The sequence below is a fragment of the Grus americana genome, chromosome 22, assembly GCF_028858705.1.
Source record: "Grus americana isolate bGruAme1 chromosome 22, bGruAme1.mat, whole genome shotgun sequence".
Lineage (NCBI taxonomy): Eukaryota > Metazoa > Chordata > Aves > Gruiformes > Gruidae > Grus > Grus americana.
Genome location: NC_072873.1, coordinates 1,149,224 through 1,167,729, shown reverse-complemented (window position 1 = coordinate 1,167,729; position 18,506 = coordinate 1,149,224). Strand labels below are relative to the sequence as shown.

The window sequence follows — 18,506 nt, the reverse complement described above, 5'->3', positions numbered from 1 at the left end:
TCCCATACCCCTACGGATACACTGGCCTCCCAGGGCCCCCCAGTGCCCCCAGCCTTCCCAGTGCCCCCCAGTCCCCCCAGTGCCCCGCAGTCCCCCCATTGCCCCGCAGTCCCCCCAGCCTTCCCAGTGCCCCCCAGTGCCCCCAGTGCCCCCAGTGCCCCCCAGTGCCCCCAGTGCCCCCAGTGCCCCCCAGAGCCCCCAGTCGGCCCAGCCGGCCGGGAGAAGGAGGCGCGGGCAGACGCTCAGGCCGTGTTTATGGGGATGGCGGGACGCGAGGACGCTGCGTTACAAAACGAGGACCAGTACATACATACGTACATATATATATAGTATATACACCCACAGGTATACGTGTGAGATTAAATAACCCCAGCTCCCCGCCGGGGCTCTCGCTCCCCGCCCCCCCTTAAATACTCCCCCCCCCCCCCAAGTGGCTCCAATCCAGTCGGACCCCCCCTCCCCATCCCCCCCACGTGCCCCCCTCCTCCCCCTCCCAGTATAACCAGCTCTGGCTCCCAGTTGCCCCCACATCCAGTTACTGTCGGAGACTCGGTACTTCGGGGGGGTGGGGGGGGCAAAATAGAAACAAAAACCTAAAGGGGTTCCCCCGGGCCGAGGGGCTGGGACCCCCCGACCCGGTTGGAGTTGGCCAGCGGCTGGGGGTGTCCCAGCCCCAGAGAAATACTGTGATTTATTTGGGGGTATTTACAGTTGGGGGGGTGAGAGCATCGCCCCCACCCTGGGGTGGGACCCCCGTGTGTCCCCCCCCTGCCCAGGGAAGGCAAAAGCCCTGGGCTTGGGGAGGGTAGTGGCGGGTGCTGGGGGGCTCTGGGGGCACCCCCCCAGCAGTGTCCCCGCAGTGGGGTGCCAGGCAGCCCCCCACATCCCCGGGAAGGGCCGTGGTGGGGCCGGTGCCCCCCCCATGCCCACCGCAGGGGTTGGCAAAGGCTGACGGGGGGGGTCCCTCCTGCCCGGCAGTGGTGGCACTGGGGGGGTCGCAGGGGTTGGGGGGTACTGAGGGTCCCCCCCTCCACGGCGAAGGTCCATGGTGTCTCAGGCACCGAACCCGAGGGGGGCACCTCGCTGCGAGGCCGGGGTCAAGTCCGCGGGGGGGGGCCCAAAGGTAACCGGCCCCCCCAGCCGGTGCTCCAGGAGAGTCCCAAGAGGAGGAGCTGGGGGCGGGGGGGGCTTCCAGCGTACCCCCCCCTTTGCTCCCCAGTATGGCTCACATTTGGAGGGGGAGGGCATTTCTGCCTGCCCCCCCCCCCCCAGCGTCCAACCGGGGTGCCAGCTCTGTGTCCGGGAGGGGGGGGGTCACGTTGAGGGGAGGGTGCACTTGGGGAGGGGGGAGGCCCGGGGGGGGCCGTGTCCCCCACCCCGATCGGTCCATCACGTCACCACGAGACTCACACTGGACACAGACACGAACGCGGGGTGTCCGCCCCCCAAAAACCCCCCTCTGAGACGCACCATCCCCCCCCAGCTGTCTGTGCCCCCCCAGGGGGGGGAAAGTGGGGGGCACCAGGAGGCCTTGGCGGGGGTCTCACCTCCTCCCCGGTGGGGAAGGGGCGGGGGGGGGACGGGACAGGGCTGGGGGGCGAGGGGCTCCCCCCCCGAAATCGCTGCGGTTTGAGGGTGGTTTAAGTCGGGTTGGAATTTTTCAAAGTCTGCAGCTTGGCCTCCAGTTCGGAGATCTGAAAAACAGCAAAGGGGAGAGGTCTCAGCGGGGGGGGGCCGGGGGGCTGGGGATGGGTGGGGGACGCAAGGATGGGGGGGCCACGGGGATGGGGACACAGGGACACAGGTGCAAACATGTGGCTGGGGGAGACAGGGCGGGGGGGACAGGATGGGGCTACAGGGGTGGGGACACTGGGATGGGGGGACTGGACTGGGGGGGCACAGGACAAGGGGGGCAGGACATGGGGGTGCTGGGGGGGGGACGACGCAGGGCTGGGGGGAAGGAGGAGGGACGGAGGGTGGGGGGACAGCGCAGGCAGGGGACAGGGTGCTGGAGGGCCAGTGTGGGGCTGGGGGACAGCGATGGGGGGGGCAAGTTGGGGGGGACAGGGACGGGTGGGGGGGCTGCAGGCGGGCGGTGGGTGAGTCTCTGTGGGACGTCAGGGGGACATTTTGGGGACAACGGAGGAGGGCGTAAGGGGGGGGGCATGGAGGGGGCTCTGCTGGGTGCCAGGGGACCCCCCCGCTGCCCGCCTGTGCCCTGGTGCCCCCCAGCCGGGCGGGTGCCGGCCCCCCCGCTGCAACCCAGGGCAGCCTCGCGGGGGATCTGGTGATCCCGCGGAGGATCTGCTATGACCCAGCACAGCTCCGGCCCCACGCGCGGGGGGCTCCAGCGTAGCTCGCCCGGAATCCAGGGGGATCTGTTGTGGGATCCAGCATGACCAGCATGGGATCCAGCTCCCGACAGAGGATCGAGTGCGACCCCGTGCCTCGCGCAGATCTACTGGGAACCACCGCGGGATCCCATGCACGCAGCCTGGGATCCAGTGCCCGGGAAGATCTCTTTTGATCCATTATGGGATGTCAGACCCTGAAGCAGGATCCGCTGCGACCCAAACCCTAGGCAGATCCACTGCAATCCAGTGTGGGATCCAGTGCCAGGAGAAGGACCGGGCGTGCGCCAGCACCCAAGCAGATCCACTGCGATCCGGTGCAGGGCGCAGCGGCGGGAGCACAATCCGGTGGGAGCCGGCGCCCAAAGCAGATCCACCGCGATCCGGCGTGGGATCCAGCGGCCGGAGCTCAGTCCGGAGCAGAGCCAGAGCCCCACGCAGCTCCGCTACCGCCCAGCGTGGGATCCAGCGGCTGGCGCGAGCAGGGGCCCGAGCAGATCTGCTGCGATCCATCCTGGGATCCAGCGGCGACGAGAACCCATGGGCCGCGACGGCGGCGTGGCGGGAGCGGCGTGGCGGAGCGGGGCCAGGCGGCGGCGGGGCCGAGGCCGGCCGTGCCCGCGGGGCTCAGGGGCAGCCCGCGTCCCGGTGCCCGGTGCCCACCTTCTCCTGCAGCTTCTCCATCTCCTCCTTGTGCGCCAGCTCCGACTCCTCCAGCACCCGCCGCTGCGCCGTCTCCTTCTTCAGGAACTCGATCTCCCTGCGGGGGCCAGCACGTGGGTGCACGTCCCCCCCCGCCCAGCATCGGGGAGACCCCGGGGAGGTGAGGCAGGGCAGGGGGCACCCCGGGACTCGGGTGTCGGGGGGGACCTCGGGTGCTCAGTGGGGTGATGGTGCCCCAGGATCTCCCAGGGGAAGGTCCCTGCCCCAGGGGTGGTCCCCACCCAGGGCTGCAGGGTGCCCAGGAGGGGGTTGGTGGCCCAGGGACAGGTTTCTGCCCGGGGATGGTCTGTGCCCAGGGAACACTTCGTGCTCAAGGTACGGGCCGTGCCCAGGGACAAAGGGTGCCCATGAAGGTGTCGGTGCCCCCACGGGTGGGAGCACACCAGGGGCACGGTGCGTGCCCAGGGGATGGTTTGTACCCAGTGGGTCCGTGCCCAGGGAAGAGGGGTGCCCAGGGAGCGGCTGCGCCCCAGGGATGGGCCCCTGCCCGGGGGAGGATGGGTGCCCGGGGCCCGGCGCTGCCCTCACTTTTGCTGGTACTCCTTGATGAGCCTCTTGGCCTTGCTGTACTTGCGCTCCAGGGTCTGGTACTGGGCCTGCGTCTCCTTGAGGTGCTCGTCCACGGCCTGGCAGAGGTTCTGCGCCTCCATCCAGTACCCCTCCAGCTTCTCCATCCGCTCCTTGTTCTCCTCCACGCTCTGCTCCAGCTGGGCCTTCTCGGCCCGCCAGCGCGCCTTCTCCTGCTCCAGGCACTGCAGCTGGGGGACAGCGGGGTCAGGGCACGGCACGGCACGGCACGGCACGGCACAGCCAGGGAGCAGGCATGGCATGGCACGGCACGGCATGGCACGGCACAACATGGCACAGCCAGGGAGCAGGCATGGCATGGCACGGCACGGCACAGCATGGCACAGCCAGGGAGCAGGCATGGCATGACATGACATGGCATGGCACAGCACGGCATGGCACAGCCAGGGAGCAGGCATGGCATGACATGGCATGGCACAGCACAGCATGGCATGGCATGGCATGGCACAGCCAAGGAGCAGGCATGACATGGCACGGTATGGCACGGCACAGCACAGCCAGGGAACAGGCATGGCACGGCACGGCGTGGCACAGCCAGGGAGCAGGCACGGCATGGCATGGCACGGCACAGCCAGGGAGCAGGCATGGCATGGCATGGCATGGCACGGCACGGCACAGCATGGCACAGCATGGCACAGCCAAGGAGCAGGCATGACATGGCACGGCATGGCACGGCACAGCACAGCACGGCATGGCACAGCACGGCATGGCACGGCACGGCACAGCCAGGGAGCAGGCGTGGCACGGCACGGCGTGGCACGGCACAGCATGGGGAGGGGGCTGGGGGCAGATGAGGGGACAGGGGACACGGAGATCCAGGGGGGCCTGGGGAGGCAGAGGGGGGGTCCCTCCCGGGGGGTCCCTCCCGCGCGCAGGGAGCCGGGGCACCCGCTCACCTTCCTCTTCAGCTGCTGGATCTCGGCCTCGGTGACGGCGTGTTTGATCTGGAGCTGCGAGAGGAGCCGGGGGTTTGCACAGGGCGGGCAGGTCGCCGCACCGCTGCCGGGCGTGCACGCGCGCTGACACGTGTGCACCCTCTGACCCCTCCTCACCTCCTTGAACTTGTGCACCAGCTTTTCGGGGTCCATCTCCACGGGGGAGAGCGTGTCCTCGTTCTCGGCCAGCTCGAACACCTCAATGGCCATCTCGCCGCTGGGGAACATGGGGCTCATCTCCTCCTCCTCGTCTGTGGCGTACTCGCCCGTCTGCGGAGGGCACGGAGCGGCATTGGCACGCGGTGACCCCCAGCCTGGCATTCCCACCCCATCCCACCTGGGGAAACCGAGTCACCGGCCCTCTGTCAGGTGGGGGGACCACATCCGTCCCCTCCTGGGTGGGTGCCGTCCCCCTCACCTCCTCGTCATCCTCAGTGTACTGGGTGTAGCGCTGCTCGATCATCTCCCGCTGCCACCGCTCCTGCTCCAGCGTCTGCTGGATCAGCTGGGCCACCTCGCTCTGCTCCCCCGGCTTCTCCCGCCCGATGAGGAACCTGTGGGGACGGCGGGGCTCAGCCGGGGACGGGGGGCTCCCACCACGGGGGGCCAGGGGTGGGGGACACCCAGGGGGCACAGCCGGGGGCCATCCCTGCTGGGACAGGCAGTGCTCCTGGGGGTGGCACGTTTTGGGGGGGAGATGTTATGGGGGCTGCGGACACGTTGGGGGCTGGGGGGATCCTGGGCTGACAGGGGGGCATTTTGGGGAGCAGGAGGGCACTAGGGCGGCCCAGGGCAGGCAGTGGGCATGGGGCTGGGGGACAGGGGTGTTTTGGGGCAGGGGACAGCCCAGCCCGGGCGCCGGGGTGCTCTGGGGCCAGGCTATAGGGCAGGGTGCCGCAGGGGGCCCAACACGGGCTGTGGGGCTCTCCCGGCCCCCCAGACCCCCCCAGCCCTGGGCCCTACCGGACGCGGCCCTTGGTGTTCCTGAGGACAGAGGCGGCGAAGCTCTGCGTCACCCCCACCAGGCTGGTGCCATCCACCTCCACGATGAGATCGTTCACCTGGATCCTGGGGACAAGGGGACCGTCACAGCAGGGCCACCTCTTGCCCACCTCCCCGGCATCTCCCACCCCGGGGAACATCTGGCACATCTGCCTGCTCCCACACCAGCTCCTCCACCATCACCCAAGCCCACGGGTGTGCGGCAGCTCCTACCTGCCGTCCCGGTGGGCTGCCCCACCCTCTGTCACCGTCTTGACGAAGATGCCCAGCTTCTCCAGGCCCATGTCGGCCCCCGCGCCCATGCCGATGATGCTGATCCCCAGCCCTTCAGAGTCTGCGGAGACAGAGAGCCGTGTCCTGGAGGGGTGGCAGCGACCACCCAACACCGACGAGTCACCTCCAACCCGTCCCCAAGGTGCCCACGGAGCCCCAGGGCGCGGGACAGAGCGAGGACCCACCTTTCTCCAGCTCCACGGGGAAGAGGTCGAGCCGCTCCACCCTCTTCTCCAGCTCATACTCAGCCGACGCGGCCATGGGGTCGACATCTTCATTGCGACGGTCGTAGTCCTCGTTGGAGTAAGTGCTGAAGACCTGCCGGGGTGGAGGGAGCTGCTCAGTGAGGCAGCAGGACGGCGTGGGAAAACGCCGCAGCCATCCACACCCCCCCCCGGGCATCAGCAGCACCCGCAGCCAAGGGGACATCCTGGGGTGGGGGGAGCCCTGGGCAGGGGCATGGGGGGCTGTTACTGAGCCTACGAGACACTGGAGAATCTCCCCTACCCCAAGTCATGTCATGGAGCGAGGGTGAGTTGGAAGAAGCACAGAGGGTTTGGGGGTGGCCCTGGGAGGAGAGATGGTGCCCTGCACCCCCCAGAAGGATGGACAGGGGTGGATGGACAGAGATGGACAAAGGGAGGATGGATGGAATGGTGGATGGACGGATGGATGGATGGACGGATGGATGGAATGGCAGATGGATGGAATGGCAGATAGATGGAGGGAAGGAAGGAAGGATGGATGGACAGGTGGAAGGATGGAGGGATGGATGGAAGGAAGGATGGATGGAAGGAAGGATGGGTGGAAGGATGGATGGAAGGAAGGATGGATGGAAGGATGGATGGATGGATGGATGGAAGGAAGGATGGATGGAAGGAAGGATGGAAGGAAGGATGGGTGGAAGGATGGGGTGTGCAAGCACTGGCAGCTCTCAGTCACGCAGTTTGGGGAGGGCAGAACTGACTTGCTCCCCCTCCCCTCACCCCTTCCCCAGGCAGGGGCTCCCCATCTCTCAGCCCAGCACCTTCCAGAGCAGGGAAGGGCTCTCCCCCTGGGGCAGCCTCACCTCCTCTGACCTCACCCCTGCCTGGGCACCTCCGTGCAAGCCTGGGCTGCCAGCCCCGACCCCCAGCCCCAAACCCACCATCGTGCCCGGGACGGGTAAATCCCACCCTAAGTCTGGGGCTGGTTTATTCCCCTGGGTTTCCACCTGGCAGGTTCAACTTGTGCCTCCATGTGCTCACCTGGAAGGATGCCTGGGCACAGGGAGCACCAAGGGCTCTACGGGCCTTGGGGGGTCCACGGGTCACCCCCATCCCCAGGCACCCACCTTTCCCCATCGGGCTTCACTTGCAGGGTGCTCGGGCACCGAGGAGGGGTCAGCCTCGGCGCTGGGGCTGCCCCCGTCCTCCTGCGCGTCTGGGGACGCAGCGGTCCCCAGGCACCTTCAGTCCCAAAGGAGCAGGGACGGGGACGGCTGGGATTGCCGAGGGCTCGTGGCAGCCCCCGTCCAAGGCTGGGACCCGAGCGGGGCAGCTGGTCAGAGCCGGGCAATGAACGGCAAAGGACGGGGACATACACGTATGGTCCTCTAATGCAGTAAATCCCACCACGGGGCACCCCTACACCCTCCTGCGCTGGCTCAGGAGGGGCTGGGGCACCCCCACGCTCACCCCCGGGCTGGGTGCCCCGTGCGAGGCACCGAGGTGCCCCTGGCCGAGGTCAGACGTGCCACCGGGACGATGTGCCCAGCCCGGAGCCAGAAGGAATGGGGTGCCATGTCCCTGCACCCTGGGAGGCTGCCAGCACCCCTCTCCGGATGGCGCTGGGCTGGCCGGGTGCTGAGCCTGACAGATGTCCCCGGAGGGGCCCCAGCCCGGCCACGCCGCCGGGGCGAGTGGATTAGGGCTAACACCGCAGCGCTAAAGCTAAAGCCTCGCCACAGAGGGTATTAGGGACGAGTGTGCAGGGCCATCGCACAAAGCCCCGTGACACCCACAGATGGGCAGGACCCACCGGGTGCACCCAGGGGTGCCGGGGACGAGCAGGGCAGGGGACATGTCTCCGTCCCCCCATCCGCACGTGCTCCCCAGGGGCGGCTGTCTCCTCCTCCACTGGCACCCAAGCCCACAGCCGTGGGCGCGGGTCCTGGCCCACCCCGCTGTGCCCCCCACCCCTGTCCCTGGGTCCTGGGGGGTGGGATGTGCCGGGGGCCTGGAGCGGGTTCCGAGGGAGAAGCAGCCAGAGCCAGCACGTGCCCAGGGAAGGGGCTGGTGACATGCGCCCCCGTCCCCGAGCACAGGGTGCCCGCTTCGGGGCCAGCGCTGGGGCTGGGGGAGGGGGTCCCCAGCACTCCTGGCACCAACCCCTACAGCAGGTTTGGGGGCTCAGCATCTCCCACGCACCCAGGGCGGGGGAGATGGGGCGCTCGGAGGCCTGGGTCCCCTCCCCACCCGTGCATGTGGGACCCCCACCGTCACCCTGCCGGAGGCGGTGCTGGGGAGGACCAGAGCACCCCAAAAAGCCCAGCTGCCAATCCATGGCGGGGGGGTGGGCACCCTTCCCAGAGCCGGGCTGGCCGGTTCCCACGGGACCGAGACCCCCACCGGCGTGCAGCCCCCGCCTCGGTGCACTGCCACCGCCGTCCCCTGCCCGGGCCACGGCGGTCCCCGTCCCCCCGTCCCAGGTGGGGCCACCCACCCGCTCTGACTCAGAGCCAGAATATAGGCCGGGGCTCTAAAAATAACCCAGCTCCGGCACAAAGCAATCGCTGCTCCTCTGGTCGGGGGGATTCGAGCAGGAGACAACACCCCGAAATAGCTGCACGGCCCCCTTCTCCCCCCGCCCCATCGCTGGGGGACCATCCAAGATGGGGACCCCAAATCCAGCCGGGGTTCCTGCCGGGGAATGGCGGGGGGCCGGGCGATGCTGCCCGTGAGACAGCCGTGCCGTGAGACACTTCCCCTTCCTCCGCTTCCCGAAACAGTCCTGGGCGCTGGGCCGGGCCCACGGAGGGGGCAAATACCCCCCCCTCACCGCTGCCTCATCCTCGGGGACCCCCGGGTTGGGAGGAGCCCCGGCACCCGGGGACCCCCAGGGACCGGGGACTGAGGGTGGCGGTGCGGCCGCCGCACCCAGCACCCTATAACCGGATATTTTGGGCATCCGCACCCAAAATACGGGGTGGGTCCGGACCAGTCCCGGGCATGGCGGTGGGTTGGCACTGGGTGCCGTGCGCGGCCCACCCCAGCGGGTCCCAGGGCCACCCCTCCCCATCACACCGGCCCCAGGGTGGGCCCTCACCCGTGTGGGGGGCCCAGGCCACGCCGGGGCAGGGCCCTTCGTTAGCCAGCTCGTTAGCCAGGCGCAGGCGGCCGCCTGCCTTCCCTCAGCGCAAGGGCACGGCCAAGCGGGATGCCGTGCCCCATGGCCGGGGGGCAGAGGGGCACGGACCCCCACCCCACCTCCCTGGCCCCGGCACCAGCCCCCCAAAGGGGCGGTTTTGGGGAAGGGGGGGTCACCCAGCCACCCCACCCCACCCCTCGCCCTGGGGTGCCCCCGTCCCCAGCTGCCCCCCATCCCCCGGCGGTCTCACCTGGATGGGGGCCGTGCTGAACTGGATCTTGCGGTTGGGGACAGGCTCCTCTTCCTCGGACAGCCCCGGGATCTCCACGCAGCCCGACTCGGGCTCATACAGCCCTTCGGCCTCCTCCTCCTCCTCCAGCCCGCTGCCCCCAGAGTCCTCCCCGAGCCCGCTGTAGGCACTTATGTCCACCAGGTCCGCCTCGGAGAAGTCCTCCTTCTTGGCCTCCTCGTAGGCATCGCTCTCCTCCGCCCGCTCGCCCTTGACGCCCTCCTCGGCCGTCCCCGAGCCCCCTTCCAGCCGGGGGGCGGTGGGCACCGGACCCTCGGCCCCCTTGGCCGGCTGGGGCGTGGGCACCGGTTCACCAGTGGCCGTCGCCTCGTCCTCCTCCTCCTCCTCGGCCTCGCCGCTCTCCTCCACCTCCACCGGCTTGATCTTGCAGACCTCCTGCACCCGCGGGGTGGCTGTCTCCTTCTCCACCGGCCGGCCGCTCTTCCCCGCTGCCTTCTCCTCCTCCGGTGGCCGGGCACGGGCCGGGGCAGCATGGCCGTCACCCGACCGTCCGGCCTCGGGGCTCGGCAAGAAGACCCGAGGTCGCTTGCCCACCACCTTGGCGTTGAGCGGTCCTCCCGCTCGCCCCGGCGCCTTATGGAGGTTGTTACGGAGGTCGGCCTTCTCGAAGACGGCGCTGAGCTGGCTGACGGTGGGCGAGACGGCTTCGGTGTCCAGCTTGTCCAAGGACTCGGTGCTGCCATTGAACCTCACCACCACGTCCAGCTTACGGTCCTGGAAACCAGCTCGTTCCTTGCGTAGCAAGAGCTTGGTGGTGGTAGCCTTCTCCTGCGGGCTCCTCTCGAAGATCTTACGGGTCTCCTGCAGCTTGGAGAAGGGTTTGTCGGGTTTGGAGTCAAAGCGGCTGACCCTCTCCGAGACGCTGGTGCCCAGCTTGAGGAGGTTGCCCTGGTCCATGCTCTCGTTGAGGCTGCCGGCCCGGGGCAAGGAGAGACGGACGGGCTTCTCCTTGGCCTTGGCCAGGTCGCAGGCGCCCTCGGGGCCGGGCGCCGTCCCCATCTGCAGGAACATGTTCTTGATACGATGAACGTTGGAGCCATACTTCTTACCCCGGCTTTTCTTGCCGTCTTCGCCGTCGGCCTCCTTTGTGGGCGCCAGGGCCTGGATGGTGGCCTCGTAGGCGTTACGGTGGGGGGACGCGCTCCGGAGACCCCCGCCGCCCGTCGCCCCGCCGGAGGGGGACCCCCCGCCGGCGGCCGCCCCGCCGCCTGCCTCCGTCCTCAACATGCCGCCACCGGGCCTCCGCGCCGCATCGCCCGCCGCCGCCACCGCCACCGCCGCTCCTCCCGGTCGCGCCGCGGCCCCTCGCCGGCTACAGCGGCATGGGGAGGAGGATGCCGCCCGGGGAGGGGGCCGCCACCGGCACACCTGCACCGGCCCGCGGGGGGCTGCGGGGCCCGGTCAGGCCATGTCCATCCCGGGGGGCCCCCTCCGCCCCGGCCCTCCTTCCTTCCTCCCTTCTCCTCCTCTTCCCCTTTCTCTGTGGCTGGTGATGGAGCCGCCGCTGCCTGCGATCTGCCCGCCCCGCTGCCCGCAGAGCCCTCTGGGTCTTAGCGGCGCGCTCGCTCTTCCTCTTCCTCACCGCCGTGCTTCGGCCTCGCCACCGTCACCGCCTCGGCCCGGCCGTGGGACCCCCCGGGACCCCCCGCTCGCCACCGAGATGCCCCGCGGTCCCCTCCGCACACCCGCACGGGGGTCCCCTCCCTGTGGCATGTCCCCCCCCCCCCAGCATCCGTGCTGTGCCGTGTGTCCCCCCGGCTTGTCCGGTGTCATCCCCCCCCAGCTCTGTCCCCATGTCCCCCCCCAGCTCTGTCCCCCTGCTTCTGCCCCGTCCCCCCCCAGTTTTGTCCCCGTGGGCCCCGGGTGGTCCCTGTGTTGCCTCGTCCCTGTCCCTCTACCCCCCAGTTTTGTCCCCACGTCCCCTGGATCTGCCCCTACATCCCCCTCGCTGTCTCTGCATCTCCCTAATTTGTCCCCATGTCCCCCCATCCCATCCCCGTGTCCCCCCGAGTTTGTCCCCGTATCCCCCGAGTTTGTCCCCATGTCCCCCCACCCTGTCCCTGTGCCCGTCCCGGGTCCGTCCCCGTGTCCCCCTGCTCCTGTCCCTGTGTCCCCCCCACTTTTGTCCATGTGTCCCCCTGCTCCCATCCCTTGGGGCCGCTGTGCACCCATTCCCAGAGCCCCCCCATCTCGAGGTGTCCCCCGGTGTCCCCACAGGGCCCCGATTTACTTTCTGTCCCCGTAAGGGCGGCCTTGGGGTGCAGCAAGTCCCCCGCGACGCCTCCACCCCGGGGGCGGCAGGAGGGGAAACTGAGGCAGGAGGGTGCTGCACCCCAACCCCCCCGCGCCTCCCGGGTGATATTTTGGGGCGTTATTTGGGGATTTGCTGTCTTCCCACCGGGACACGAGGGGGGGGGGCAGAGCCGGCAGCGCGGGGGGGGTCCCTGCGGCGGAGGAGCCGGGGTGGGGGGGGGGTGGGGGTTGGGGCCCCCCCCGGCAGGGAGCGCGCGGGCGCCAGGACCCTGCAGATGCTCCGCGTCTCCCGACGCAGCCTCCCGGCCCTTTGTGCGTGACGCGGCGTGACGAGGCGTGACGTGACGTGACGCGGCGAGATGTTCCTCCCACGTCCCCCCCATCTTCCCTTTCCGCCGCCATCCCCCCCTCCCCCCTGACACCCCCCCTCCCCGCCGGGCCTGGCCCCCCGCCCCCCCCCCGTGTCCCAGCACCCCCCGCTTCGTCCCTCCGCACCCCCGCGGGTGTGCACACGCGTGTGCACAGGCGTGCTCTGTCTCGGTGCCGCACAAGGGCACACGCGTGTGCAGGGCAGTGGTGCTGGCAGGTTGCCGTGCCAGTTGGGGGGTGCCAGCCGTCCCCAAGTGTGTCCCCCCACCTCACCGTGCCCCTCGTGCCCCCCACTCGTGCCCCCCCACTCGTGCCCCCGCTGCCATCCCACTACCCGTGAGCGGGGGCGGCGGGACAAGCCCACCCGGGGACACCCCACGGCACCCCCCCGCGCACACGGAAGCCCCTCGGCAGCCCCGCTCCTGCCCGCGTGCCAGCGGGGCTCGGGGCCACGGGCCCTCGGTGGCCGGAGCTGGCCGTGACCGGGGGCCCCCCCACGTCCCCGGTGGGACCCCCCCCAGGCGGCCCCCCCCGGCCCGGCCCGCTGCCTCCGTCAATCAGCGCCGGCCGTGGCGAAGATGGAGGCCCCCGCGCTGCGCTGGGCCTGGGTGCTGGCAGGCGAGTGGCAGCCCTGACACCCGGGGGGGGACACGGACAGGCCGGGGGGACCCCCAGTGGGGAGGGGATGGGGGGGACCCCCAGAGCGGGGTGGGGATGGGGGGTGCCGGCGGGAGGGGACGGGGGGGACACGGGGCTGCGACGTGACTGAGCTAAATAAAGCCGCCCCGTCCCTGGTGCCAGCCGGGTTTGGGACGGGGGGGCCGAGCGGGGCCTCTCCGTGCTGGGTCCAGGGCGAGGGAGGGTGCTGTCCCCACCCCTGGCCCCCCCACCCTGGCCCCAGCCCCGTCCCCAGCCCCATCCCACCCCCTCCTAAATACAGCCCACCCCCCTGTCCCGGGACGCCTGGCACCGCCAGGACGCGTTTCTGCCCCAGCCGCATGTCCGGGGGGGCTGTGGGCACCTGCGGGTTGTCCTGGGGTCTCTGGGCAATGGGGAAACTGAGGCAGGGAGGAGCCGTGTTCCCCAGCCCCGGCTCCAGCCCTGTGCCTGGCCGCAGCCATGGCCCTGGGGGGGTCCCGGGCCGCCCTCCCTGACCACCGTGTCCTCCCCGACCACCGCGTCTCCTCCGACACCGGAGCCATCTTCGTCCACGAGCTGGAGCGGGAGCTGTTCCAGGAGGCCTTCCTCACCGGGCATGAGGATGATGGCGGTGAGGGCCAGGCCAAGGGGCATGGAGACAGGGGACGGGGGGGGTCCTGCAGTGCCTGGCTTGGGAGGGGAGTCCGGGACAGTTAATGGGGGGCACTGCCTAATGTCTGCTCCCCACCAGGCATCACCCCAGCTGTGGCATCTGTCCATCCATCCCTCCCTCCCTCCCTCCATCCCTCCATCCGTCCCTCCCTCCATCCATCCGTCCATCTGTCCCTCCCTCCCTCCATCCCTCCATCCGTCCCTCCCTCCATCCCCCTCCCCCCCACCCATTTGGGGACCCCCGAGTGCCGCCCCACTGTGCTGTCAACCCACCCAGGAGCAGCATCCCTTCACCCCCCCACTGAAGTGTTGGGGGTCACCTCAGTTTGGGGTCGTTCAGCTCGAAAACGGGAGCAGGACCCCCTGGGGCACAGCCACTGCAGGGACCAGTTGTACTTCCTTGCTGGGACCAGTTTGCTGGGGAAGGGCTTGCAGAGCGGGGGGTCCGCTTGCCGCACAGCCCGATGGCACGCGTGTCCCCATGTCTGTGTCTGTGCTGCCCGTCCGTGTGTCCCGGCGCCCAGCAGCCGCCCCCATCACCTTCCAAGCCCACCTCCGGGACCACCCCGACCTGCCGCGGTGGCTGCGGTACATCCAGCGCGACCCCCGCCAGCCGGGCTTCCTCTACGGCAGCCCCACGGCCGCCGAGGTGGGCACCCACGCCATCGAGGTAGGTACCCGCCGCCACGGCCCCATGGCAGGGGGTGACACGGGGTGGGGGGGGGCTGGCATCTTTGGGGGGGGGTCTCTCCTTGGCTTGCAGGTGCTGGCATACAACCGGCACACCTACGAGACCGTGGCACAGCGCCTCGTCATCACCGTCGTCCCCGCTCCAGGTAAGGGCTGCGCAGCCCCAAACCGCACCGGAGCACCCCCGGGGGGGGGGGGGTGGGGTGTCCCCACGGGTGCTGAGTGTCCCCCGCAGGCGGGGAGCTGCCGTACCAGGGCGAGTTCCTGGTGGGCAACAGGAACGTGGAGGAGCTGCTGCCGGCGGCCGCGCAGGAGACCTTCCTCCAGGCCGCGGCTGGAGTCTGGGAGCGGGACGACCTCCACGTCATCAACATCACCTCCGCCCTGGACCGGGGCGGCCGCGTCCCGCTGCCCATCGAGGGGCGCAAGGAGGGGTACGGGCTGACCCGGGGGGGGGGGGGGCTGGGGTTGCTCCCGGGCAGACCCCCCCCCAGCCTCCGCGCGTGGGGTTTTGGGGGGGGGGCCGCCTCCAGCTGGTGCCCCCCCGGCAGGGTGTACGTGAAGGTGGGCTCCCGCGGCGCCTTCTCGCCGTGCCTGGTGTCGGCAGCCTCGCCGCAGAGCCGCTTCCGCTGCAGCCTGGGCCAGCAGCCCCTCGCCTCCTGCTACGACACCTTCGCCCCCCACTTCACCGTCCGCTGGTGCAACCTCACCTTGGTGAGACCCGCGTCCCCCCCACCCCACACAACCAACCCCCGTGAGGACCCCCCCAACCCCCTAACCGTCACCCCATTGCAGCTGCAGGTCTGGCCCAGCCCCACGGCGCCGGGGCCGACGTGGGGTTCTGGGGTGCTGGAGGAGGGTGGGGATTTCCAGCCCCCCACCGAGGCCCCCCCCCAGGACCTGCTGCCCAGCTACCTGGTGACGCTGCTGGTGCCGCTGGCGGTGGCCGCGCTGCTTTGCCTGCTCCTGGGCCACCTCATGTGCTGCCGCAGGGAGGGCGTGTGAGTCGGGGGGCACGCTCAGGGTCGGGGTCCCCCCACCCCAGGCAGGGCATGGGCCCCCAGGGCTGGGTGCCCCCTCCCCGGCCATCGTGGCCCCAGGCCGGCCCGGGGGCGGTGAGAGCCCTTCTCACCAGCGTTTTATTTTTTTTTTTTCCCCTTTTTCCTCTGTTCTGTAGGCAAAAACGGGACTTGGAGACGTCTGAGTAAGTCCCCGCGCCCGGGCTGAGCCGTGTGGGTGGTGGGGGGCTGCTTGGGGGGATGTTATGGAGGTGATGGAGCCCAAAGGTCTCCCCGAAGAGCCTCCCCCACCCCCCTCCTCCTCTCCCCACACCTCGGTGCCCCCCAATAACCCCCCCCAGGTATGGGCTGGAGCACAGGAGCTGGTTTACTTCTCCAACGGCCGCAGTCGGACTCAACGCCAGCAAGGGGGACCCCAATGATGGGGTGTAGACCCCAAATGATGGGGAACAGACCCCAATGATAGGGTGTAGACCCCAAATGATGGGTGGGCAGACCCCAATGATGGGTGGGCAGACCCCAATGATGGGGTGTAGACCCCAAATGATGGGGAGCAGACCCCAATGATGGGGGACAAACCCCAATGATGGGAGGACAGAACCCCCCAAACCCCTCCCCAAAGGGATGCGGGTGGGAACACGGGGTGCAGCACCCATTTATCCTTCCCCCTCAGCATCCAGCTGGTCCACCACACCACCATCCACGGTGACACGGAGGAGCTGAGGCACATGGCCGGCACCCGGGATGTCCCACGTCCCCTTTCCACCCTTCCCATGTTCAACGTCCGCACGGGTCAACGCATCAACCCCATGCCTGGTCCCTCGGACGGTGCCCGCGTCCCCCTCCTGCCGCAGTGGGTATCGGGGTGACACCGGGACGATGCCGGGGAGGGGGACGCAACCCCAGGGATGAACAAAAGGGTGTCACGATGCTTTTGGGGACACTTTGTGGGGGACAAAAGCCCGGCGGCGGGCAGAGCCCAGCCGGACGGGCGGTAGCCCGTCCGGCTGGGCTCTGCCCGCCGCCGGGCTATTGCCTGGAGTATTTTGGGGGGCTATCAATATTTGGGGGGGGGGCTCATCAGCATCCACATGCATCAGTGGGGCAATACAGGACACCTGCGTCCTAGTCCCTTCCCCTCCAGCCTCATCTGTCCCACCCGCCCCGATGAAACCCTTGAACAAGAGCATCGTATCGGGGTGGTTTGGTTTTTTTTTTTTTTTGGGGGGTGGGGAATAAGCCTTTTTCTTCCTGTCTTCCAGGTAATGTGAGCGGCTGCCTTGCTGTCACCTCCCTGGGGGGGCCGCCGCCGAGGGATGGGGGCTGTGGGGTGGCTTTTGGCTGATAAAGTGACTGTTTGGCAACAAGATGTGGGGTTTCTGCTTTATTTGTCGCGCCCCCCCCCCCCCCCCCAGCAATCCAGGCTGGCCCTGGTGGCTGCGGTGGTTTTGGGGAGAGGGGGGGTGGGGATTGGGTTTGGGGGAGGTTTTGGGGTGCAGCCTGACTGCTGGGCTCCTTCTGGCTGCAAACAGTGCATTGAGTTTGCCAGTTCTCTGCCCTGGCCAGCCCCAAAAGCTGGATGCGCCCCGAGGCTGGGGGGATGCTGGGGGGGGTGTGGGGGGCAGTTCCTGGTCTGTCCATCCTGGTGTGGGGGGGTCCTGCTCCCCTCTGCCTCCCTCTTCAGCTGCTTTGCTCCCTCTGGGTGCTCTGCTTGCACCCACTCCCACCCTACTCCGTCCGTGACCCCCCCCCAAAGCCATGCACCCCCTGCGAGGGCTCGGGCTGACCCTGCCACCCACCCCCAGCCCCACAGAGGGGAAGGGGCTCGTGGGGACGGGGACGACGCGGGGGGACTCGGCCCCAGGGACCCGCGATAGCACCCCAGGGCGCCCCGGTGTCCCCCGGCTCACCTGGTGCCCGTGTCCGGCAGGATCTCCTCCGGAGCCCCCGGCCGCTCCGGCCCCTGCCGCCGCACAGACCCGGGCATCCCGCTCAGCACCCCGTAACCCCTCCCCGCCCCCCCCCCCGGGGGTCCCCCAGCCCAGCCCCGGCCCCTCGCCTCCGAAGAAAGGCCCTCTTTCAGAGCAGCCCCCCCCTTCGCACGGGGCAGGCGCCAGGGTGGGGGTTAGGAAAACACGGGGGCCCGGGGAGGAACAAGGGGAGGCATTGACAGGCCGGGGCAGGCGGGAGAAAGGCGCCATTGAGGCCCCATCCCGCTGCCCGCGCTGCCCGCGCTGCCCACGCTGCCCGCGCTGCCCGCGCTGCCCGCACAGCCCCCCGGTGCTGCCGGGGCCTCGCCGGTGCCCACCGCGAAGGTGCCCTGGGAGAGGTGTGTGGCACACGGCGGGCACAGTCCACCCCGGGCACACGCGTGTGATGCTGGTGGTTGCCCGGCTCCCTTTGCACGAGTGAGCGTGCACGCCGGGTGCTGGATGGTGCTGGCACGCGGGGGGCACCCACTGTGGGTGCGGGGGGCTCGCATCGTGGCCCCCCCCCCCCGTACCTCGTGGCCCGGCTCTGGCAGCGCAGGGGGAGCCCACCGCCCCCGCCCCAGTTTCAGGGCATCTCTCTGTGCCCCCCTGGCCCAGCTCTTCACTTTGGGGGGGCACCCTGCGCTGACTGTCCCAGCCCCCCTTGCTGTCCCCCCCCGTCCCCATTTCTCCCCCCGCTCGGGGAGGGGGCACACAACCAAGTCCCCTTCCCCGGGGGTGCGCAGTAGCTCTGCCCCCCCCCCCAAATCCAGCCCAACCTTCCTCGCTGGGGGGGGGTGGGTCCCCCCTTCCTTCCTCTCCCCCCCCCCAGGGCAGCGGGGGGCTGAGCGAGGAGGAGGAGGAGGAGGAGGAGGGCTGGCGGGGCTGGGGGGTGGGAGGACGGGCAGGACGGGAGCGCAGAAGCCGGACGGGAGCAGAGCGGGACCAGCCAGGACGAGAGCGGGACCGGGGCCGAGGGGCTCCCCCCGCCAGCGCACCCCCAACCCCCCAGGACCCCGACTCCCGAGAGCGAGAACGACCGGCGAAGAGCAGCCCAGGTTTGTTGGATCATTTCACATGCTTTATTTCAGCAGTCAAAAAAAAAAATAATTAAAAAAAAATTCAAATTCTTATTATACATATACAAACTAGGTACAGACTCCGGGAGAGCCCAGAGCATCCGCCGGGAGATGGGCCGGCAAGCGGGGGTGGGTTCGTGCCCCTCCGTGCCCGGGGAGGGATGCAGGGATGGAGAGCAGGATGCAGGGATGGATGGATGGATGGATGTGTGGATGGAGGGAGGGATGGAGGCATGGATGGATGGATGGATGGATGGATGGATGAGAAAAAGCTGCTGGAAGACG

General features: G+C 69.5%; 2 protein-coding genes across 3 annotated transcripts; one reads left to right on the top strand and one right to left on the bottom strand.

The window, feature by feature from the left end:
* Positions 1 to 476: 476 nt before the first annotated feature.
* PPP1R9B (protein phosphatase 1 regulatory subunit 9B) lies at positions 477 to 11,122 on the bottom strand. The gene is made up of 10 exons (XM_054801736.1): positions 9,471 to 11,122; positions 6,058 to 6,190; positions 5,813 to 5,933; positions 5,561 to 5,665; positions 5,016 to 5,151; positions 4,715 to 4,867; positions 4,559 to 4,612; positions 3,603 to 3,832; positions 3,015 to 3,111; positions 477 to 1,694 (listed from the first exon to the last, which is right to left on the bottom strand). The coding sequence occupies exons 1-10, from the start codon at positions 10,755 to 10,757 to the stop codon at positions 1,641 to 1,643; spliced, it is 2,370 nt and encodes a 789-aa protein (XP_054657711.1). The 5' UTR covers positions 10,758 to 11,122; the 3' UTR covers positions 477 to 1,640.
* Positions 11,123 to 12,597: 1,475 nt separating this feature from the next.
* On the top strand, positions 12,598 to 16,539 carry SGCA (sarcoglycan alpha). Of its 2 annotated transcripts, none has more exons than XM_054801739.1 (10): positions 12,598 to 12,770; positions 13,270 to 13,422; positions 13,991 to 14,133; positions 14,227 to 14,299; positions 14,389 to 14,587; positions 14,705 to 14,867; positions 14,949 to 15,154; positions 15,331 to 15,357; positions 15,846 to 16,025; positions 16,435 to 16,539. In XM_054801739.1, exons 1-10 carry the CDS (start codon positions 12,731 to 12,733, stop codon positions 16,436 to 16,438), a joined length of 1,188 nt encoding a protein of 395 aa, XP_054657714.1. In that variant the 5' UTR covers positions 12,598 to 12,730; the 3' UTR covers positions 16,439 to 16,539. The 2 variants fall into 2 exon arrangements, with proteins under 2 accessions (XP_054657714.1, XP_054657713.1); XM_054801738.1 differs by having other exon boundaries at positions 12,600 to 12,770; positions 13,988 to 14,133.
* The last annotated feature ends 1,967 nt before the right edge of the window (positions 16,540 to 18,506 follow it).